General features: G+C 39.2%; 1 protein-coding gene and 1 long non-coding RNA gene across 13 annotated transcripts in view; one reads left to right on the top strand and one right to left on the bottom strand.

The window, feature by feature from the left end:
* The window catches only part of birc6 (baculoviral IAP repeat containing 6), a 117576-nt gene that overhangs the window by 59587 nt on the left and 34177 nt on the right, over window positions 1-23812 (top strand). For all 12 annotated transcript variants that reach the window (XM_077239452.1, XM_077239444.1, XM_077239446.1 and 9 more), the window contains exons 60-65: window positions 69-242; window positions 4383-4579; window positions 4733-5033; window positions 7234-7451; window positions 10152-10316; window positions 10538-10703. In XM_077239452.1, the coding sequence (XP_077095567.1) occupies window positions 69-242; window positions 4383-4579; window positions 4733-5033; window positions 7234-7451; window positions 10152-10316; window positions 10538-10703 (1221 nt within the window). The remainder of the gene's footprint in view (window positions 1-68; window positions 243-4382; window positions 4580-4732; window positions 5034-7233; window positions 7452-10151; window positions 10317-10537; window positions 10704-23812) is intronic.
* On the bottom strand, window positions 18251-20776 carry LOC143747021 (uncharacterized). The gene is made up of 2 exons (XR_013206649.1): window positions 19282-20776; window positions 18251-19198 (listed from the first exon to the last, which is right to left on the bottom strand). It is a non-coding gene; the product is annotated as an uncharacterized LOC143747021 (long non-coding RNA).

A 23812-nucleotide genomic window follows, 5' to 3' on the forward strand; every position in this document is an offset into this window, starting at 1 on the left:
CAAGGTTCTGATTCATCAATTGAGAGAGAACTTTTTAATAAACTCTGGCTCAAACCTTTTCTCTCCAGGTCAACCATTGCCACCGGAGATGACCTTGGCCCAGCTACTGACACTGCTGTATGAGCGTAAACTTCCTCAGGGATACCGCTCCATCGACCTATCGGTCAAACTAGGGTCAAAGGTCATCTCAGACCCTGGACTCTCCAAAACCGATTCCTTCAAAAGGCTCCGTACCGAGAAAGGTATACTGAAATTTCAACTGCAAAGCATAAGAAAGAGTTTGTCAGGGGCAAATATATATATATATATATATATATATATATATATATATATATATATATATATATAAATCATTAATTTAAATAAAGCTGATAAATTATAAATATTAAAACTTAAATGGAAAATGCTGAAATAAATTTATATTAAACTAATACAATTAGTAAAACTAAACATAAATTAAAGCTAAATAGAAATATAAAAAACTAAAATTAATAAAAATAACTAAAACAACAAAATTACTAAAACTTAAAATAAATTCAAATGCAAACTGAAAACATAAAAATAAAAGCTAATTCAAAATATGAAAAAATACTATTATAGTATATAAACAATACTAAAATGACACCTGTCACGAAATTATAAACTAGTGTTTGGTATCAGAACAGATTACTCAATTCAATTAGATTCTGATTCACAAACTCAGTTTGATTTGATTCAGATTTATTTGGGTATGTTTCAGTTACAATGTCCATATTTCTTGCCCATGCAGACTACCCTGGTCACACTATATGTTTTTAATGCAATAAAAAGTACAGTCTCATACGAGTTATTCATTTGAAACTCAATAGAAAGTAATTTCTTGCCATTATTTCGTTTTAGTCTGTGTTCCTACCCAAAATTCTTCTGCAGGTTTTAGCTTCCCTCTCCCACATATTGCATTTTCTGCCAGCCCAGGGAAAAATAGCTTGATTGTCCATGTGTGTCTGTGGTTGTGTGCCCACACATTTCCCCCTTAGTGTCCTGCATCGTCAGATGTCAAATGTTTTTTCTTTGCTCTGTCAATGAAGTGTTTATGCTCTCTGAGGTATACAAAAAAATGACAGCTGCCTCCCTACCGGGTAGCCAATACTCTTGATTGGTTCTGCCCTGTTGGAAAGAGCAAATATTCATACACACATACACAGAGTTCCTCCTCAAGCTGATGATGTCAGCTCAGGTGAATCTGCTAACACAGGCAGAGTGCTGGATGTCAGCTGTGACAGGAAAGTGTCCCGCCAGCATCCTAATCAGGCACGACAAAACGTCAAGCAATGAATCTCTTCTTCTGTGTAATCTAAGGGTACGTTTACACAGCAACGATGTACTAAAAACAGAAAAGTTTTTCCTTTACAGACGACAAACGCTGTGTTGTGCATGCCAGCACAGTAGTTGGCGAGGTCACTTTGTAAAGAAACACTATGCGCCTATAGACTGAACACGTCATCTGACACACATCAAATTTTCTTCCAACTCTTTACATTCATTGAAGTCTTTTTTAACTCATTTAAGATTGTGCTTACGAGGATACACGCCTTGCATATATTTCTAAAATATAAATCTAGTTGAAACTTTATTGTATGCTGCTACGATCTAGTTGCAACATGCAAATCTAATGTAGAGACAGTGCAGCAGTATTTTACTTTCAGAGAGTACAAAAAAAGCAGTTTAACATTGGAAAGTTGCCACGTTGTGCTTTTGTTAGGACACTGTGTCAGGGTGTTATATGGGACTGAACCGTAAGCTCTGGAGGTGGAGATCTGGCACTATTTGTTTACTTTGCTCCGCTGTGTTTTTCCGAGCACACAGTGTTTTCGGTTGTTTATTTGTTTGGCTCTGTAAGAAGTCTTGAAGCTGCCTGAGTTTCATGGCACCCGTGGAATCTGGCATCAGATGTTTACAGTTTAGCGATGGTGCCTGGGGGACTCGCCTCACCCTCTGGCTAATTGGCCATCTTAGTCGAGTCGAATCACTGTCGGTGTACCCAACCCTGCTTCTTTTCATGTACTCTTTCATCTCGCACCCCTCCGTCGAGGAGCTGAAAGGATGCTCACCAGCCTAGGGATAATTCTCTCCTCTCTGCCTGGAGTCTGTCCATCTCTCAGTGGAGGAAGTGTGTGGAAGACACTCCAACCACAGGCGGTGTTCTGAACCCTTGCTGCTTGTTACTGTGATGTGCCATCAACCTGTTGGCAATGATTTTGCTCCTGGACACAGACTTCCAGACTTCTGAGACTTTCAGATGTGCTACGAAACTAAGCGTGCTTTCACACCTTATACTTTGTATCATTTTCAGGCGTTTTGGTTCCTTTTCACACCACACTGATTGCTCAGGTCCGAATCAGTTCATGAGTTGATGAAACGAACCAAAATGCAGTCACTTGACAACATTCACATCACTCGTTGGCCAGATGTGTCTTGAACGTATTTCCACAACTGCACTTAGATTGGTCAGAATTAACGTGGGGGAAAATTCCAACAGCACTCCCGGAAGTAAACAAAGAGGAAAATCCGTCAGACTTTCGGAGAATTCACTCACAGTATGTTCAGAATCAGCTCTATCTTTATCCTTTCGCAAATCCCCCCATAAACAACAAAGTCTAGACGCTATATAAATAAGAAATTCACTGTGCAGTGCGGACAACTTCAGTGTTTATGATGAGATTTTAGTGAGAGTGCAGAACGCGGTAAGTCAGCCATGGCTTAAAGGGAGCGCTATTGCCCATAGCTATTGACAATCTAAATAATAATTTTGTTTGACTACGGCAGCTGGTCTAGTCCAAAAATGCGCAGTTATTTGGCAGTTGGGTCTGTTCGAGGTCGGATCACGTTCTCACCACAAACGAACTGCTCCAGAGTTCGCTTGTTTGGTCCGCTTTTGGTGCGCACCCGAGAGCGATTGATGCTTTCACACCTGCCCAAACGAACCGCACCGAGAGGGAAAACGAACTCTAGTGCGATTCAACCCAACCAAATGAGGCAGGTGTGAAAGCACCCTAAGATCAAATATGCCTCATTGACTTCCCTACAGCAATTGTGGAGTAAGCGTATTTCACATTCTTCTCTAAAGTGCAGCTTCTTTGTTACTTTGTTTCTCCAGTAAGAGTTTTTGGCTTTGGGTTTTACATTCCTCTTCTTTTTACTTGCACTGATCTCAAAGTCAAAGACTCGAAAATCTCTGATGAAAAACCAACTGAAATCTCAACCGTTAAAAAAAAATTATCTTTCACCGTCCCCTAGAGCTTAAATCAACGAGTAATCTGTAAGTACTACTTCTTTCTCAGTCTCACACTTTTTCTATGGCTGGCCTTCTCAAAGACAGGACTAAGCAGACTTATATCCTCTCTGGGAAGTTGTATCTCTAAATAAATCCCCTGGAAAACAGCGCCTTTGCAAATGCAGCTCAAACAAAAAATGCGAATTTGAAATTGAAAGCAATACATTTTACTCTAGTGAATGTACATATTTCTAGTTTCATAGGCCAGAAGTTGATCTTGGGAATTGTAAAGCTTGTGGTGCGGTGACTGGTTTGTGAGTGAATTATTGTTCAGCCAGTTCTCTTCAGTGAATCACTTGAACCCGTTCAGAATCTTAATGATTTATTAGTCCATTGAATTGACCTTAATAGTTTTTAAAAATTATCATCCAGTAATCATAAATGATTGGAGAGGTCATGGAAAAGTCATCTGTGTGGGATGCCTGAAACTAAATTCCAGTTATTTTAACGGTACAAAACCGGTACAAAAACGGTCAGTTTTGCTGCTTAATGTAGGTATTTGTTGCACAAATAGTTTTACCGTTTACTGCATTTTGTTATTCTTCTAGCCATTTACCTATAGCTGTTTATGAATCTGAAGTCTTGCACATTCACAGAAATTCTTTACTACTTTGCACATAAATATTGATACAATGACCTAAAGTATTGATACAGTTTTGTAAAAGTAAAAAAGATCACAATCTATCAATGTATGACCCCTCTTTTTGTCTCCTTGTTTGCTTTAGACATTTAGATGTCTTAAGTAGAGACATTTATGTTGGCTGTAAACTCCATAAAGCCGTGCGCTGCTGTTTCATTACTATTCTGACTGTACATTCCCAAACATTTAACAGGCAACTTTCTCCTCATTCTCTTGCATTGATCCTCAATCTCAGCAAAGGGAAAACCCTGATTTACAGGAATAATCTGATTTATGAGAACAGATATGAGCTCTTGTGCAGTAATGCCCGGTTGGACATCATGGTTTATGATGTGAACAATTGAGGCCACTTTATTTACAGCTAGACGTTTTGAGAGTTTATTGGCGACAGATTGAATGATGCGTTTCCTTTCTGCTCTGTTCCTGTAGATCACTGTGAGATGCTAAGTGGCTGTCCGGACGATGAACCGATGACCCCGGGTGATGAGGGTTTGGATGCTGCGGTAGATGACACACTCCTGGAGACCAGCCCCATCCAGTCCCCCTTGCAGGTGTTTGCGGGTATGGGTGGTTTGGCCCTCATAGCAGAGAGACTTCCCATGCTGTACCCTGACGTCATCCAGCAGGTCAGTATCATATTCTACCACGTTGGTCATTTTTTGTAGTTTCACTCCATTTCTGCTTCATAAGCTTGTCCGGTGACCGTACTCTCAGGTTAGTCAGCATTTCTGTTAATTCGCATGCCCTCTGAGCCTGTTCGTCCGGATCGTTCTGTGCAGGTCAGCGCCCCAGTGGTGCCGTCCACCACGCAGGAGAAACCCAAGGACAGCGATCAGTTCGAGTGGGTCACCATAGAGCAATCCGGGGAGCTCGTTTATGAGGCGCCCGAGACCATCGCAGCCGAACCGCCGCCCATCAAATCCTCCGTTCAGACGATGTCGCCCATCCCAGCCCATTCGCTGGCGGCATTCGGCCTGTTTCTGCGCCTGCCGGGATATGCTGAGGTTCTGTTGAAGGAGAGGAAGCACGCACAGTGTCTGCTCAGACTGGTGCTGGGTGTCACGGACGATGGAGAAGGAAGTAAGTACCGCTCAAGTACAGGAAGCACTACTTCTGAAATTTGTTTACAGTTTAGCAATCAATTTTGTTAATATAAAGTGAATCCAAGGTTTTTGGGAATAGATGCCTTTTTCATATTCAGTCTGTGTTCACATATCCATTAGCCATGTGTGTGTGTGTTTGAGAGAGATTATTGATTGAAACTGTAAACTGAGCAGACTGATACTGTATGGAACACTGTTTTAGATTCTCTCATCAGCAACCCCTGCTTATCTATGCCTGCCATCAACCGCTTAAGTCACTGTCTCAGAGACCTGTCAGACTCAGCCCTCATATTAAACAGGCTATTACTTAGACTTCCATTCAGAAGTTTGGGGTTGGCAAGATTTTATGTTTTTGAAAAAAAAAAATCTTAAAGGGATTGTTCACTCAAAAATGAAAATTGTCATCATTTACTCACCCTCGTGTTGTTTCAAACCTGTATGAGTTTCTTTCTTCTGTTGAACACAAAAGAAGATATTTTGAAGAATGTTGGTAACCAGACAGTTGATGGTAGTTATTGACTTCCATAGTAGGAAAATAAATACTAAAACTACTAACTTACTATGGAAGTCAATGGCTACCGTCAACTGTCTGGTTATAGTGGAAGCCAAAACGAGTCTTGTTAGCTGTGTTTGCTAGTGCTAACGCTAGCGATGCACCCTTTTGCTTCTCCACGTCACAGTTTGTTCTGAGATAACACTGCAATCTAGGGGTCGGGTTTAAACCAAACAAAGCCACTGACATGAATCTTGGATGTAAACAAATAAATAAATATTGATACAGTATTTTTGAGAATCTATACAGTATCACCAAACATAATATCACGATATTGAAGTGTATTGATATTGATTTTCTTACAACCTTATTGATACAGTATTTTTGAGAATCTATACAGTATCACCAAACATAATATCACGATATTGAAGTGTATTGATATTGATTTTCTTACAACCTTATTGAGCACCTCAAATAATAAATGCTTTTGGTCTGGTGCTTGTGAGTGACAGTTAACTGAGTTGTTAACTGTGAAGAGCATTTCAGTATCACTTATGAGTGTCAATTTCACATGTTGCCTTAATTGGAAAAGTGCAGCAACTCACTAGGGTTTAGAATTAAACTATTTCAAATGTAGAGGTTGATATACTGGGATCCATCTTAACGGGATAGTTCCGTTAGGGATAGTCCCTAACGGACGGGATAGTCCACTCAAAAATGAAAATTGTCATCAATTACTCACCCTCATATATATATATATATATATATATATATATATATATATATATATATACACATACATACATACATGCATACATACATGCATACATACATGCATACATACATACATGCATACATACATGCATACATACATACATGCATACATACATACATACATACTTACATACATACATACATACATACATACATACATGCATACATATAATAAAAGCCTAAATTCAATCTGTTTAGCATACATACATACATACATACATACATGCATACATATAATAAAAGCCTAAATTCAATCTGTTTAGCATATAAAGCGATCATGTCTGTTCAGAAATTTTTGACTAAACCGCTCAATTCATATGGATTAGTTTTACGATCTCTTCTTTATGAACTTTTTGAAGTGTCAAAAATGGTAGTTGTGTAGCTGTCTATGGAGGGACAGAAATCTCTCAATTTCATTAAAAAGATCATGTGATCTTCATTTGTGTTCCGAAGATAAACCAAATTCTTACGCGTTTGGATTTGGAACAACAAAATCGAGTAAATTACAGAATTTTTCATTTTTTGGGTAATTAACCCTTTAAATCCTAACATAACCACCTCAGGCCTTTATAAAAAAAGTGCTGCTTGTTTAGAGAGGCTCTCCCATGTCCACACAAACCCTCATCTGATAATCAAACTTCTCTAATGGCCGTTATACATTCATACCCTACAGGCAGATATATGCGCTACTCTGCATCTCCCCTACGTGGAGCATTGATTCGGTTATTGCATGGCTGCTTCATTGATTTGTTTAATTGAGCCTGGATTGGCTACCCACTGTGTTTTTCTGTCAGTCTGGACTGTTGATTGGTCAGCCGATTGCTTGATGCATTCGTAGACTGGTTAGGTGTATTATTGAGTGCTATAGTTTGAAGTTTCTCATTCTCTCCATTCATCTTTCTTCCTCAAGGTCACATCCTGCAGTCTCCCTCTGCTAACGTTCTACCCACGTTGCCCTTCCACGTGCTCCGGTCCTTGTTTAGCTCGACTCCCCTCACCACGGATGATGGGCTGCTGTTGAGACGCATGGCTCTGGAGATTGGTGCCATCCACCTCATCTTGGCCTGCCTGTCTGCCCTCAGCCATCATGCTCCCAGAGTTCCCAGTGGCAGTGCCAACTCCAGTGAGGTCAGTGTTAACCCGCACATCGTTTGTGTCATTCAATTCACTAAAATGGTCATGGTTGTGCCATGAAATTTAAAGGGGTAGTTCACCCAAAATAAAAATTATGTAGGACTTCTGTTCCTCCTTGAAAAACAGTCCACTACCATTCAAAAGTTAATTTATTTTTAATGTAATTTTTTAATTATTATTATTATTATTATTATTTTCAATGTTGAAAAATTTTCTGCTGCTTAATACTTTTGCAGATTTCTTTTTTTAGGATTCTTTAATGAATAGAAATTTCAAAAGAACTGCATTTATTTGAAATAGAAATCTTTTGTGACATTCTAGTCTGAACTTAACTCTTCCTTCTGATTAATGTCTCCTTTCTGAATAAAAATATTCATTTATTGTAACAACATAATCGCACTGACCCCAAATGTCTGAATGATAGTATAGTATGTGATCCTTTCCATATGTTTACAAAGATTGGTAACAGGAGCTTTAAAATCTTCTTAAACCTTATGAGAGAAATAGCAATATATGATTTGTGAATTAATAATTCTTTTGAGTAAAATCTTTTCATTGAATCAGTTCATAGAACAGAGCTGAATAAGTCACTCACAGTCTGTTAAAATAATCTGGACTAAAGTTATAAGTGGACTTCAGAGAAAAACAAGATTATAAAAAAATGATGTAGCACCTTTTTAACTTTATTCAGGTAATTAGTGAGTATGTGAGTGCAGTGGAAGGAAAAGACACTTCAGTAAAGACCTCAATGGAGATGTTTTTGTCTCTCAGACTGAAACATGTCATTTTAATAATGACTGTGGTAGCCACTCTTTACAGACTGCTGAAAGGCTCTTTATTCAGAGCCCTTGCCTTAATGAGGGTGTGTGTGTGAGAGGGAGAACATCCGCTCATTCAGGTCCCATTAAAAGAGAAGGTATAGAGAGGATTCGGACAGCTCTTTTACTCATTACATGATTATGTGGAGTTTCACTCGACTGAAATGAAAGTGTCTTCACAAAGGACAACTGCAGCACAATCATGAGAAAATAATGAAAAAAACACCATCATCATCAGACCCCCAATACCAAAGCAAATGACTTTCATGAAAATCAATATTCTACCCTTACAGACAGGTTTTATTAAAATCAATTTTAAAAATTCCAATGTTTGAGGAAATAAAACGCATAAATGATAGTCTGTGCAGGGCGGTGTGTTTGTGTGGATTTATAGTTTGGTGAGGGTTGGGTTCAGGGTTGAGGATTTGAATGGTGGCCAGTGGCCTGTCAGAATCATAATGGGTGTCCTTGGGGCAGCAGAAGTATTGGCAGAGCAAATATTAAACCTGCTCCCTCTCAGACGAAGAAGAGCGCTGCAGTCAACATGCATTTATTCTGCTCTCTCTTTCACTTTCCTATTTGTCCCTCCTTCTATCATTAAAGATCTTTGAACAATCTATAAAATGCTGATCCAGGTTCAAGTCCGGCCTGCAACCATTTCCCTATTTTCCTCGGTTCTTGCGATCCAAAATAGTATTATAAGTATAACAGCTAGAATGTTATTATAAGTATATTATGAGTACAAACTAAGTAATGACAGCTGCTTAGGGAAGTGTTTCATTGTGAGAAATTCAGTTTTTCTTTTTTACCACGCTACTAGCCTATTATTCAGATGATGCACAGCTTGTGACCTCATTATTTCCATAATATTGTGACATGCGGTCAGTCTTTAGAGCAAGCAGTACATATCAGCAGGAAGTCACATCTGGAACGATCAACATTAAACGACAGAGTGAAAAAGATGTGTGTGGAAGAGAAAAACTAGGAAATGCATCCTTTCATTTCCTTTCTTTCTGTCTCTCTCATTTGGAGGAAATTACTGTTATTCAGCAGGCAGGCGTTAAATTGATCAAAAGTGACCACAATGATACTGGAGTGTTACAAAAGATTTCTATCTATAAAACAATTCTGCTCTTTTGAACTTTTTATTCAAAAATCCTAAAAAAATATATATCAAGGTTTCCACAAAAACATTAACCAGTGCAACCGTTTGCTCGATCTGATTAGAAAAGTTTTAAACCACCCATTACTATCCGAATTAAATTTATTCTGATTTGGCCAATTCATTCCGATTGACATGGTTACATGTGACTTTTTTTATTACGACTGTGCTACTATTCCAATTACAACCGGATTATTGGGGTTCATGTTAACGCAGCTACTGATAATCTTAAGAAATGTTTCTTGAACATCAAATCAGCATATTAGAATTTTTTCTGAAGGATCACTCGACACTGAAAACTGGAGTTAGTGGTTGTTGAAAATTATTTTAATTTTGAAAAAATGAAAAGGACTAAATTATATTTCAAAATATAGAAAATTGAAAACAGTTATTTTAAATTCTTGGTGAACATAAGAGACTACCTTCAAAATATTAAAACTCTTAACTCCAAAGGTTTTAACTAAATTGTGTGACCGCCCATGCTTACATTGATATGCCAATTCAGTGTTTAGCCTGCCCTGATGAATGATTGGCAAAGAGGTTAGTTTTTTATATGTAAAAGTCTTAAAGATACAGTAGCATAAACGTCCTGTTTAATTTGCACAGTCAGACACTATTAGTTTTAATGTAAAACTCAATTGTGGCTTTTTTGGTGAATGACACTAAGAGGATCAGAGAAATTTTGAGTGAGTTGAGTTCGTGTTTGTTCTGCAGCCACAGGTCTCCAGCGGGCATGTTGGTGGTACCACAGAGGAACAGCAGCTGTACTGGGCCAAAGGAACAGGCTTTGGGACAGGCTCTACTGCGTCAGGCTGGGATGTTGAGCAGGCTCTTACCAAACAACGTCTAGAGGAGGAGCACGTCACCTGCCTCTTACAGGTGTGTGTGTGTGTGTGTGTGTGTGTGTGTGTGTGTGTGTGTGTGTGTGTGTGTGTGTGTGTGTGTGTGTGTGTGTGTGTGTGTGTGTGTGTGTGTGTGTGTGTGTGTGTGTGTGTGTGTGTGTGTGTGGGTGGGTGGGTGGGTGGGTGTGGAAATAATACAATTGAGATTTAGATTTTAAGCTTGTCTGGATGCATGATGGTACATTCTGTCTTTTTTAGGTTTTAGCAAGCTATATCAACCCATCTGGCTGCATGGGATCTGGTGAAACCCTCTCCGGAGAAGTCAGAGGTCACAGCAGCTCACTGCTGCCATCTGTCCTGCAGGAACTGCTCAGCCAGTCCTGTCTTATTCCCGCCATGTCTTCATACTTGCGCAATGACTCAGGTAGGACATGTGCCACACTTGGGATGTGCTCTGTGCTTTTACTGTTTGCTAAGTGAAACTGAACACAGATTTTAAGGTGGTTGAAGAAGATTTTGTACATGACTAAGTTACATTTGTGTGTGTGCGCCTGAGAGTAAGATGTGTTATATGTTCCGCCTTGTTGTGTATGGAGACAGCAGGTGGAGCTCCTGTCTCTAACGGTCTCTCTCCCTGCCTTTTTATCAACCATGTTTTTTTTTTCTCAGAAGTTAAAGGGATAGTCTAACTGTTGAGCCCCTAAATTTTAGAAAAGCACCGAAGTATCAATAAAGTAGTTCACAACTTTTTTTCTATTCTTAAGAATTTTAAAGCCATATGATAGCTTTGTCTTAGGGGCTTTCACACCTGAGCATTTGTTTCGAAACCTGGTGAGTTTTCGTCCTTGGTTCGGGTTGGTTGAATACGCCAATCATGCTCGGATCCGCACCCAAACAATTGCTCCATTTCTCGGATCTGATTGCAAACGATCGGTCCACTTGAGGTGTGAAGGCAATCCCACCCAACAGACTAACAATCCAAATGGTATTATAATTCATAACGGGAAGTGTGCTATATAAATAGCAGTGTTTGATTCTGTGAGTGAGCGCACCTCTTCATCATAAAATGTTGTGTAATTGCGCTTCTCAGTAGGAGAATACTGTCTTGATGAAGCCTTGATTCCTGTTCTAGCTGCATTATAACATTTGTATAGTGTATGCATGTGTCTTGTCACTGTTAACCTCTATACAGCGCTGGGAGATCCAGAGAGAACGTTTGAATTTGCTGCAGTATTAATAGGAATGTAGTATATCATTTAACAGTGGGAATGACGGCTACATTCGTATAGTGTTTGTGTGTATCTCGACAGTTACAAATAAAGCCACAGTAAGCTCATGGAGCGAACTTGTCAATCTTCGTGATGGATGTTGCAGAGGAAACACATTTTGAAAGGTACGCATTTTGAACATGCTTTGGTACGCTTTGAAAGGTTGCCTTGTGAAAGCGAACGGAGCCAAGAAAATTCAACATTGTAACAAATTAAATCCCTGTTTTGTAAAAAACTAAATCACTGTTTTGGAACAAAAAAAAGTCTATAAGTGGACAATGCCCTGAGAAACAGACTAAAATTTATATTTGTTCACTACTTGCGTACATGCTCATGAGAGAAGTAGCGAGAGAAGTAGCAATATCCGATTCATGACTGAATCATTCGTTTAAATTAAATCTTTTCAATTAATCCGTGAACTGGATCAACAGTGTGAATGATTCTTTCATAAATCGAACTGATTAGGTTCTCGAGTTCAACTCAATGATTCGGTTGCGACAGTTTAACTGTCGAATAGAGGGGTGAGAATGTCAGTGCACCACATTTAATGTGGTGTGTTTATCACATTAAATGCTGGAATATTCTACATTACTCAAGACTACAAATCGTGGCAAAAATCTGGGCAGTGAACGCTAGTTGTCAGTCAGAGCTGATCTTCAGATTTTAAGACAAAATCATAGAAAATCGCATATGATGGGCACAGACTGTTTAGTAGTCTAGTTTAATAGACTAGTAGGAGCTAGTTCCACATGTTTTCAACCCGTCCATAGGGGGTGGGATCTCACAGAATTTACAAATAGTGTCAGCCATCTTTTTTTTTTTAAGCTAAGCTAACAGACTCTTGCTCTGTGGAGAAAGCTTAGGCAAAAGGGGATTTTGAAGATCTGGTGCTTGAATCCGATGCTCGTAGCTACCTGTACAAGCTGCAATACAGCGAGGAACAGTTGCTGATGATGGAGGAACAAGAGGCAGCTGCAGCAGAGGAGAAGACGTGTGCCTATGGACACAGATAGAGAGTTCTATTGCTGTCGCGAATTTCAGCAATACCATTTTCTTCTGGAAGAAATCACTGAATCTGCTGAGGAAACGGCACCGCCAGCATGTGTAACAGAGCACCCTAGTTTTGATCTGTACATCTATCTATCTATCTATCTATCTATCTATCTATCTATCTATCTATCTATCTATCTATCTATCTATCTATCTATCTATCTATCAGTTTCAAGTCAACTAGTAGCCTAGTTGTATAATTTCTTCCGATACAGCCCTCTGTAATCGGTAGGCGTGGCTTAGGAGTGGCCTTGTAGGGCAGCGAAGCAAGTGCATTCTGGGAGTTGTCTTTCATCCACATCAGCCAAAAAAAATTTTTCTGGCTTTTCTCAGTCTAGAAGGCACCAACTTCTAAACTAATTTCATTTCTACTACATTAATGACCCAATTTAAATACAGATTCATCTTTCCAGCAGTGAAATATCCCTTTAAGTAATTGTGTGACTTAAGACCTGGAATACAGAACACGTGTATTGACTAGGGATGTGTGAGACTAGTCGATTAAATGATACCCTGAGATGAATAATGTATAAAAAAAACATTAGAATATTTCTGCCAGAATACCATGGTTGCAGTTAGTGTTACTACATTAAATCCATGGTGAATGTTGGTGATTTGTTGACTGTGCCATGAATGAAATTTTAGAAGGCTTTTCAATCATGTTTTTCCTGGTATCCACGTCAGCACTGTTTGATCTGATATGTGTGGTTTATAACAGAATTCTGTGCTGAGTTTGAATGCTTCCAACTACATCTTGCTGCGTTAAGTTTCCTGCTAATTCAAATGCTTTCTCACTGGTTCTCCCAGTGATGTGAAGTAACGTTGTTGTGTGATCGGCCCGCGAGTAAACCTGTTACTATTATTGGTTCGAGCTAATCGCAGCTTGTTCGGAGCCCTGTACCGAACAACATTACCTTAACGTGCTGACTTGTGTGGACCAACTTTTATTGGAGGAAATTTATAGACTATTAGGTTTAAACTTATTGCGCTGCCTAGTGATTCAGTTGATTTGAATAAATGTCTGTAATGGCCAATGTTTCTTAAGTGAATACTTTAGTTTAATATACAGTGACCATAATGCAAGGCAAGCACGTCGCATGTATCTGATCTATTTTTAGCAGCATTCAGTATGGGATTTGACTTCATTGATTAGTCAATTTAAAATGGATGCAAAATTTCCATTTAAACATTAATAGAGTTAGTCGATGCGCACATCCCCATTGACCACCACAGCATTGTTTTGTGTCCCTTTTGAAGCTTTTAAGTTCCAGTCCCATTCATTCTAATGGAAAAGAGTGACCAGTACAATATTTAAAAAAGTTTTATATTTCACAGAGTAAAGAAAGTCATATAGGTTTGGAATGACATGACAACAGAATTTTAATTTACTAAAATTACTGCTCCAACTGAAACTCTACATAATTAGTCATTGTGTGACTACAGTATTTGTTTGGGCACACAAAACATTATTTATTTTTTCAAGATGTTCAGTTTTTTTTTTTTTGCAGTTCGCTTGTAGTCCTGTGGTTTAAAATGTTCAAATCTAGGCAAAATATTGCCAGTAGTTTCTCAATTTAATATGAACTCGTAAAACGGAGTATTTCCTTTGCATTATGAGTCATGAACAAACATTACTTTGTTGCTTTATAGAACCAGACAGTGGTGTGTGTGTGTGTGTGCTTTATAGAACCAGACAGTGGTGTGTGTGCACTGCGAATGTTGATTTCTTTCCGGCTTAATTAAATAAGCGCCAATAAAACGATGAGTGTAGTAATTAGCTCCAGATATCAGCTGGAGGTTTCAACCCTACATTGGCATGGTGTGTGTGACTCAAATCAACAAGAACACCACACACACACACACACACACACACACACACACACACACACACACACACACACACACACACACACACACAAACGTTTGCTCTCTAAACATGCACAACCAGCAGGGGGAGCAGCAGTTGGCTATTCTCATGAACAACTGAGCCAATAAAAGATTGCGAGAGAGAAACATGCATACAAAGAGTGTGTGTTTTGTGCCCTGAGATCCATCCTTAGCTGTCTCTGTGGCAGTGAAACAGGAAATGAGTGTCTCAGATCACCTCTGCTGTAATAACACCCCATCCACCTGATGAACGAGAGGGAGAAGAGATGAACTGCTGCTTTACTTTATATAGTACACGATTACAGTATAGAGCTCTTTCTGTATGTGGACGGCCACAAGCACACAATTTTTATTGAGGATGTAAGGTCTGGTCTGATGCACACAGGTTCTAGCAGTCTGTCCAAACTCCTTTTCTCTTGCTCCACATCGGGCACGTTCATTTAATACCTTCTCTCAAAGATTATTAAGCTTTCTTTCCCCAGAGGTATTGTCAAACCCACATCTTTTCCCGACATTCATCACTTCATCTGCATATTTTTGCATAACCTTCTGCCAATCTGATGGTCATAACGTTGATAAATATAACAAAAAAAATTTTTACTCTGCTTCTCAGTTTAAAAATTCAAGAATTATTACATTAAGATTTTGAGAGGGGAATTGTTACACTATTACAAATTACAATTGGGCAGGGGTGGTCAGAGGTGCGGTTTTGTAATTGTGTGAAATTGACCTTTTTCACTTGGGTTTGGAACTTCAAAGTAAAAAATAACAGCGTAAACTATTTAAGAAAACTTATTTTTTATCAACCAGAAGAGAAGGTGCCAGATTTGTTGCTCTGTCTCAACTGTGTGAAGGTGATTGGAGGGTATGTAACGGATGCACAATATACTGTTATCATATCAGTTATGACCTGATATTAGGGATGTTTTTATTTGATTTTCATTGAACACACTACTGTCCAGAAGGTTAGGGTCAGTAAGATATATTTTTAAAAAATTAATACTTTTATTCAGCAAGGATGCATTAAATTGATTAAAAGTGACAGTTAAGACATTTATAATATTACAAAAGATTTCTATTTCAAATAAATGCTGTTCTTCTGAACTTTCTATTCACCAAAGAATCCTGAAAAAAATGTATCACGTTTCCTCAAAAATATTAAGTAGCACAACTGTTTTCAACATTGATTCATTGTGCAGTATAGACAGATTTTTGATTATAACAGGAGATTTCACTCAGTTAGTGAGCTTGCGCTGCAGCTGAACTGAAATGATATCAGCTTTGATTACAAAGCAAGCGCTTTTTCTGATATAACCTGTTCAGAATTTGAAAAAAAAAGTGTTATTTTTCACACACTGCAAGAGATTCGGGAGTGACAACCAAATTCAAATGAGGGATAACTGAAACTGTGATGTTTGACAACAGACGCAACCAAAAAATTTGATGCGTCACAATAGATCCGGGCATTTAGTGTTAAAGTATAAAAAGTGGTTAAGATTTTAAACAATTTGTTTTTGTTTTTTTAATTATTATTTAATTCGACAAACTAGTATAGAATTGTATTGGCCATAACATGAAAATATCACCCAGAATTTTAATCTTGATGCATTCCTAGTATGTATCTATTAATTTAGAATGCTGTCTAGCGGACGAATAAAGCAAGAAAATAATACCACAGTCCTGGTATTATCAGTTTGTGTACAAAAGTTCAAGCTTTTGTGGTAATGCAGGTCTGTATGACATGCATTTCCTCTTCAATGTTGTTTATTTCCCTTTATTTCATAGTCCCCTGGAAGCTATTTTCATTACAGGGATATCACACTCACCTACACATGGCATCCCTGACATATGCAAAGGCTTTTGTAATGTTAGCGTATTTGTGTGAAACGGTGCTGACGTGGTGTACTCATTAAGTAGGGTGGGTTTTGAGGTGCTTGTCTTTTCCCTGCGTGTAAACATAAATTATCATAGTGTTTTCTCGTTCCTCTCTTCTCCCACCCCCTCAATATGGCTCCTTTTTCACTCCCAACACTTTATTTATATTTATCTCCTCACCCATGCTTTGTTTAAAAATCTAGTGCTCTGACTAGGGAGAAATTTTAAGGCATCACTAGTGTGCTTTCAAAGTTAAGGCTTTTAAGTATTGTAAAAGGTGTGTGTGTGTGTTGAGATGGCCTGTGAAGAGCAGAGATGTGAATAAAGCATTTGTGATTCATATGTCTTTGACCACTGTGTCACGTGTAACCTCACGTGGGCGGCTTGCACAGGATGCTGACCCCAGGACAAACACACACCCTGCTTTACGCCTGAAAGCTGAATCTAAACTGAATCATTCATTTGTGTGTTCATCATTCAATTTATTTATTTGTGTGTGTCAGGAAGCCATGTCCATCAAAATGCGGTAAGTGCTTTATTTATAGTTTAAGCTCTTAGGATTGACAAATGTGGCTGTACTAGGTGTTTTTTGCAGGTGTAGAGGGTTTGATTTGATCTGAGAGGGTTTACACTGATTTTAAAGCTGATGTAGAGGGTTTACTCTTAGCATGTATATATGCACATTTAAAATTGAGCTACAGTCTTTAAAGATCTGTCCAAGTTTAGGTGACATAATGAACACTTGAATGTTTGAAGGATTAAATGCGTCACCTGTGTCTTTTGATGAAATTGTAGTTTGATTAATGTGTATGCATGCTGGAGAAAAATCGAGCTACAATCACGTTATCCAAGTCTGTTATTCTTACTAGTCTGGCACAATAAAACTCAATAGTTCAGTATCAGTCAGATTAAAGCTTTTACATTATGTATGCATATGTGTATATATATATATATATATATATATATATATATATATATATATATATATATATATATATATATATAATTTTCAAAATAAATTTTAAAGTTCATGTAAACAGACTTGCTGACAAAAGAACTAGTTTAGAGAGTTTCCACTGATCTGAGTGCAGGTAGAGAGGTTTTACGCTGGTCTGAGTGCTGGTTTACACAGAGCCATTGTAATGGGGATTTGTATTTGATGATAAGCCCTGCAGGTACATGCTGATTTACAGCACAGGCCTTTATTATAGCAGTGCCCTGTGGCTTTGGAATTTATTGAGGGACCTGAGACTAAGTGTAAAGCCCTGCTAACATTTCCACAGGCAGATTTTTTGAGCACATTTCAGTGTGACATATTGTAACACACTGAGATAGAGGGCAAACACACGCGCACACAGCAACTTAATCATTTTCTCGCAAAAAAGAAAAACAATTAAATCACATGCTCACATTTTCAGCCGTATTTGAATTGGTTGGGGGAGTGAAAGTCGGAGGCTGTTTAGAGCGCAATCTGAAGCCTCATTCTCATGCATGAAGCTCCCATCAGCTATTTCCACCTCTCTCTTTCATGTGACATGAAAATTGACCTCTGCAAACTCAGAACGCTTAAAAACACCTCCATCACCACTGGGACAAACAGATGAAAATAGAGGATTATTACCTAGTAACCATCTCTGCCTCAACCTCCTCCTCTCTCTGTTTTTCTCTCTGTAGCGTTTCGCCACTGTTTGTTGTTTCACCTGCCTCTCCTTATGGTGCGCTGAGCTCCACTAACACTCAAAAATCCAAATGCATGACTCAGACTCATAGACGTGCAAGGGCAGCATATACGTGATTGGTCAACTCTGGTCTTCTCGAAACAGGACCATTTAATATAGCTAAAACATAAAGCATTTTTTTCCTCACATGCATGTCATTGAAAACATCCTGATTCATAGAATATTATTTTATTGATCAGATTCCCTATGGCACAGTACATCTAGTATGTTGTCATGTATCGATACAAAAGTGTTTTCCTTTGCACTGAAACAACGTGTCTGACACCGCACTCAAATCAGAGAGAAAACACACACTCATATTTTTCTGTTTATCTTCCCTCAACCAGTCAGAGGATCTGTAGTGAAAAAGTGTCCAAATGTCACCAAACAGCCTGTCCCCATAAGGTCCAGCATTTTGAACCTGCAGATGGGTCTCGAAGTGTCTCATTCTTTCTTTTGTTCTTAATAGAAAAATATTTTATAATTCCAATGTTTCCATTTTATTGCAGAATTCTTTCTATTGGTGGATAAGTTCGGAGGGTGTTGTTCTGTTGCCCTATTACATTCTTGTGTTTGACCAATAAGGTCTTTCGGCATACCTGTTTCTTTGTAATCGAAACTAGGCAGTTGTCAATGTAATTCCCATAGCCAGGTAAACGAAATGTCTCTTGGCCCATGACCACGTCTCGCAAGGGTACCAATCTGGCGTATCCAAGAATTGTTTGTTTGCACAAGAATACCTGTGTTAAGGTGATGTCCATCGCATTGATATATATCCGCCGGGGTCAGAGGTCAAGAATAAGCGTCACTCTCCCAGTCCCGAGCAGTCCAGTGTCATCTTCCACGTTCTTCTCTTTGAGACGTCAACCCTGCTGTCATATCTCTGTTGGACCACACCTCTCACCTCCAACTGCTTCCAACCCGCGTGGATCCTTCTCACAGAGTGGTGTAAATGTAAACAAACACTATGACGAAGAGGTTCAAGAAGGTGCCAATGATCCCCAGCAGGGCCAAGATAGACTCCTCTCGCTCCTCTTTTCCCTCTAGCGCCCGAACCTCCTCTATACTGACGGTGGTGGTTCCCATTCTGACCCCAACACCTCTGTCTCCAGGGTGCTTATCTGTGGAGAAACAGGAGAGCAATGTGAGAAAAACAATCAACAAGATGTGGAAGCCTCTTTCCGTTCCTCCATGTGATCCGCACCTTACGTTCTCAGACGGCCACCAGAAGCGCTCATCCAGAAGCCAGACTGAATGCCCAGTGGAGCGGCATAGAGGGTGAGATTTCTCTCTCCACTGATTGCCCAGCTGCGAGTGTGGCGTAATGAACACAAAAGAGGATGTCTCCCCCCACATCTGTGATGGATTTCCCCCTCAGAAAATATATTTCCCTGCGGAGCTGCTACAACAGGGCGACTCTCGGCAGCTGAGATGATTTACTGTACATTTATACCGTCTCACTTGCTGTTTGCTTCTGCCACGCACACTAAACGATAGCTCTTTTCTCATCCTGTCTTTTCTTAATGGTATAGCATTGTGCCACATTCATTGGAGCAAACATAGAAGCATATACGTCCAGGTTCCTACAACTAGGTACCAGAACATCAACCCCGATAAGCAGCTTGGGGCCAAACATACAGCTCGGCGAAGTGGACAATAAAGCAGTTGGACAGACTGACACAAACGGTGAAGAGAGAGCAAGACAATAAACAGAAAGTGTAGGAAGAAAACAGGTAGTCTTACCCTACGGCGTGGGAGATCTGGGGGAAGATCCAGCATGCTGTGGGCTCACAGGAGAGGCATATCTGAGCTGACGGCAACATGGGGGCCAGTTGGCCAAACATCCGATGTCCCCGAGATAGTAAAGGGGGAGAAAAGAGAAATTGAGAGGTGGAGAGAGAGAGAGGGAGAGAGAAAGAAAGAAAGAGAGAGGGTAAAAGAGTAGGTCTACAACAGCATCTCCTTGAGCCGTGTGCGTTACGCAGACAACAATCTCAGTCCCCAATGTCCCTCCCCTTCGCTCGCTCTCTCTGTCTCTCTCTTCCTATCGCTCTCCCTCTAGCTTTCTCTCGCTCATTCTGTCAGTATTCCAGCCTCATTATGTATCACCAGACCTTCCTTTTGTTCCACGTTCATTCAGTTCTTTTATTCTTGCCAGCATTGTTTTATTTATTTTTTCTTCGCTTGAACGCCTTACACCTTTCATTCAAGGGGGGCTCGGAGAAATCCACTCCCTGGTCTCCTTTCCCCTCCCATGCTTTCTCTCCTTTTACCAAAATATCCATTAAAAAAATCTCTCTCTTCCTCCCCTCCTTTCTCTCCCCTCCCTCTGTCACACACTCCCTTTCTCTGCTGTCACTCTTGTCTATCTGACCCTTTTAGCATCTGAAAGTGAGGTGTCTCAGCATTTATAATAAACACCGGCCCCCACCTTCTCTCCTTTCCCTCCTCCGCGATTTCTTTCCCTTCTTCTTTTGCGCTCCTCTTTTTCTTTGGGTGTAGAAGCGCTACAGATGCGCACAAATGCCTCCGGACGCTCATGAGATTGGTGACCTGCAGCTGCGAGCTCCCCACCCTGCCGTTCTCTGTCCGTAGCCGATGGCAGTCGTGTGGTTATAGGTCCCGTCTCGGAGTCTGAGAGTGCCGTGCATTGCATAACCAAGCAGAGTGACTGGTAACCGCGGAAACAGAGCGAACGAGGGAGATCTAGAGGGTGGGCGGTGAGTAGGCTCACACGTCAAATGTCTTTATTGCCAAGAACGAGGTAAAGCTACTGAGAGATGAGGAGAAGAGAAGCATCTAAATGGAGAGAAGGTGTGGAATGGTGGCCATTTGGCATATTTGGGATTTGATAGATTACATATTGACATAAAACTGACATGAAGTGTCCTTGTCTTCTGATTATCGATAATCCCAGACTATTTTTCAGGCTTTTTTGATTATTTATCCTGTCATCTGCAAAGAACACTAAGACCATAAAAGCCTGAGTGCATTAACATTTTCTTTCTTGTTTTATTTGCAAAAATAGCCGACAGTAGGCAGGAAATGATGAGGAGATTAGGGATGAAAGGATTGGAAATGAGCTTGACTCAAACTTGCAATGCCTGCTTGCACCAAGGCATGATTTTTCAGAACTTGCCTGCTTACTCCAGGCAAATGCACAGTTTTTTTTTTTTAAAGAATAAGTACAGCCATTTCCTCTAACTTTTTTTGATTTTAAGCACACTTTTCCAGTTTAAAAATAAAAAAACCACTGAAACAAAATACATTCACGTGAAAGCAACACTTCAGAAGACATTATCAATTGTTTTAAAGCACGCATTTTTTATCTGTGTATTTTGTCTTGCTGAATTGGCCTCTGTCAAAAGACTAAATAAAAAAACCTCATTAAGAAGTCGTTTTTGTGAGGAAGATTTACGGATATACTTCATAGGACAGTTTAGAAAATGATCACATTGACATTTGAAATGAAATTTATCCCTGAACTTTAGATCACGGGCCCCTCACAGTAAATAAATGTTATTTAAGTGGCCTTTAATGCTGACAGCTTTGAAGATGAAATGTGAAGAAATGGTTTTCTTGTAATCCTCGTCTACAGCAGCCCAACTCGAAACTCAAACGCAAGCTACCGTGAGCACAGCGTGTCCGAACACTGACTCATCTCTACCCTTGAGGAGCATGATTCTTGTTTCCTTACTCGCCATCAGTGCAAATAAAGTACAACACAACCTCCCCCCCTCATCCTCCTTGAGTACGTCTGAACATTCCTTCCCCTATGCGTTTTACGGTTTTCCATCCTGCTCTTTTCCCTTATCTGGTCTCCTGTCCATCGGTGTGTGTTAATAAACTCAACCTCACTGTCCACATTAACATTTTAATAGAGGAGGAGAGAGTAGAAGATCTGTATACACTCCATCCCTGCCACAACCAGTCCGATAAAATCATATCAGTGTTATGTGCTACATAAATGAGTTGGTTTACTTCTAGCAGCCCTCGGACCTCAGCAAAGCCAGATCAATTATTTACGGGTTTCAATCTGAAATGATCCTGACCTCCGGGCAGGCGTACAATTACAGGAGGTCAATAGAAGACTATACCTACAGGCACAACTGTACAAGTCTGAGAGGAAGTAGTTGGATGCAGAATCTTGAAACAGCATTTGGAACCCAATTAACTTCCGTAATGTTTTTTTTGGGGGGGTTGTGAGTGAAATGGCTATTCAAAGAGGAAAAAGATGTATATTGATTTTAGTGATTTTAATTGTTTGGGTCTTGAAAAATAGGTGTTCCATAGCAAAAAGGAGCCAGATGGTTTGAAGGGAGGGGTTGAACGTTTTGGTTATGTTTCTTTCCTTTTTTGGAGTTACATATAACAATGATGACACGATAATTTTTGAATCATTACCCTTTTTTATAATAATGTTTTCTTTTTACAGCTTGAACAAATGTTTTTACTTTTTATTTATGTGGATTAGCTGTTTCTGCAGTGTTTAAGCAGTTTGTCTTTGTTTTACTGTAGTTCAATGTCAGTGTTTCATCCTGAGGCTTCCTGAGGTACTGTGTGTGTATGTGTGTAAAAATGTTAAAATATGAGCTTTATTTGCTTCAATTATCTTCAACAAAAATGTTTGAGAGCATGTCTCATGCCAGGACAACACCCCCACCCCTCTCTAGCTCTCTCTTTTGTTCTCTCTTTGTAGCTCTCTCTTAAATAATTTGTATAGGCACATTTCAGTAACCATAATGTGCAGAAATTATCGCACAGTCCAATTAAATGTAATTATCATGTGGGTGAATTCCCTCGGTCCCTGGCTCACAGTGCTGTGCAAGAACATTTCAAACGTATCAAAATGAACCCGGCAGGTTAGAAGCCATGCAGAAAGAGGCAGGATATTTTTTTTCAATCTCCTTTAAGTGGAGTTCTTTGTCAATGAGCCATTGTTTATATTCATTTATTTGTTTGTAATTTTCTCTCTCTGGAGCTGTGGATCATATAATCATCAAGCTGACAGCCAGTGGTGGGCGATTATGGAGCGATCTCATTACTGTATGTGTGTGTGACCATAATACATTGAACAGATTGTGCTGCCTTGAAGATCTGCTCATGTTCTAATATTGATGATCTATTAATATCTGGTTCTAATCACTTAAGATCAGACTACCGCCTTTGAGCTCCGATGCACTTCTGTAGCAAAGAGGTTAACTGAATGTAAAATTCACAAAAATAATGCAATTTTTTGATTAAGATTATTGTGATAAAAGGCCTTATTCATTAAATTCAAGCAATACGAATCTGCGATAATTTGGAATCATTTATAAATTCCTTACATCTTTGCAGTCAATTGTGTTCAACAGTTTGTTTTTTTCAAATCTGTTGTATAATATATCTACATTTTTTTTTTTTTTTTCATCCATCCAGGGAACACAAAAGGAGTAATTCTGAATAATAAACTTGGTTGCATTTTTCCGTGCAATTACAATTCATGTAGATTTGAGCTTTTATGCATCATAAACATTTTAATAAAAATATTGACACTTGACAGCCCCAGTCCTTGGTGGCCAGGAAATTATATATTATATTTATACACTATAATTGGTTATAAAAAACTAACAGTGACCTTAAAATAACTGCTAAAATGACCAGATTAGTCACTTTTGCAACCAGTTTCGGCCCTCAAATTTTTAGTGGCAGACAGTCATTAGGATACACCCCTAGTCTTGAATTTTTAGTGCATT

Source organism: Siphateles boraxobius, unplaced genomic scaffold, assembly GCF_051911475.1.
Source record: "Siphateles boraxobius isolate OS27281-9 unplaced genomic scaffold, OSU_SipBor_1 22, whole genome shotgun sequence".
Lineage (NCBI taxonomy): Eukaryota > Metazoa > Chordata > Actinopteri > Cypriniformes > Leuciscidae > Siphateles > Siphateles boraxobius.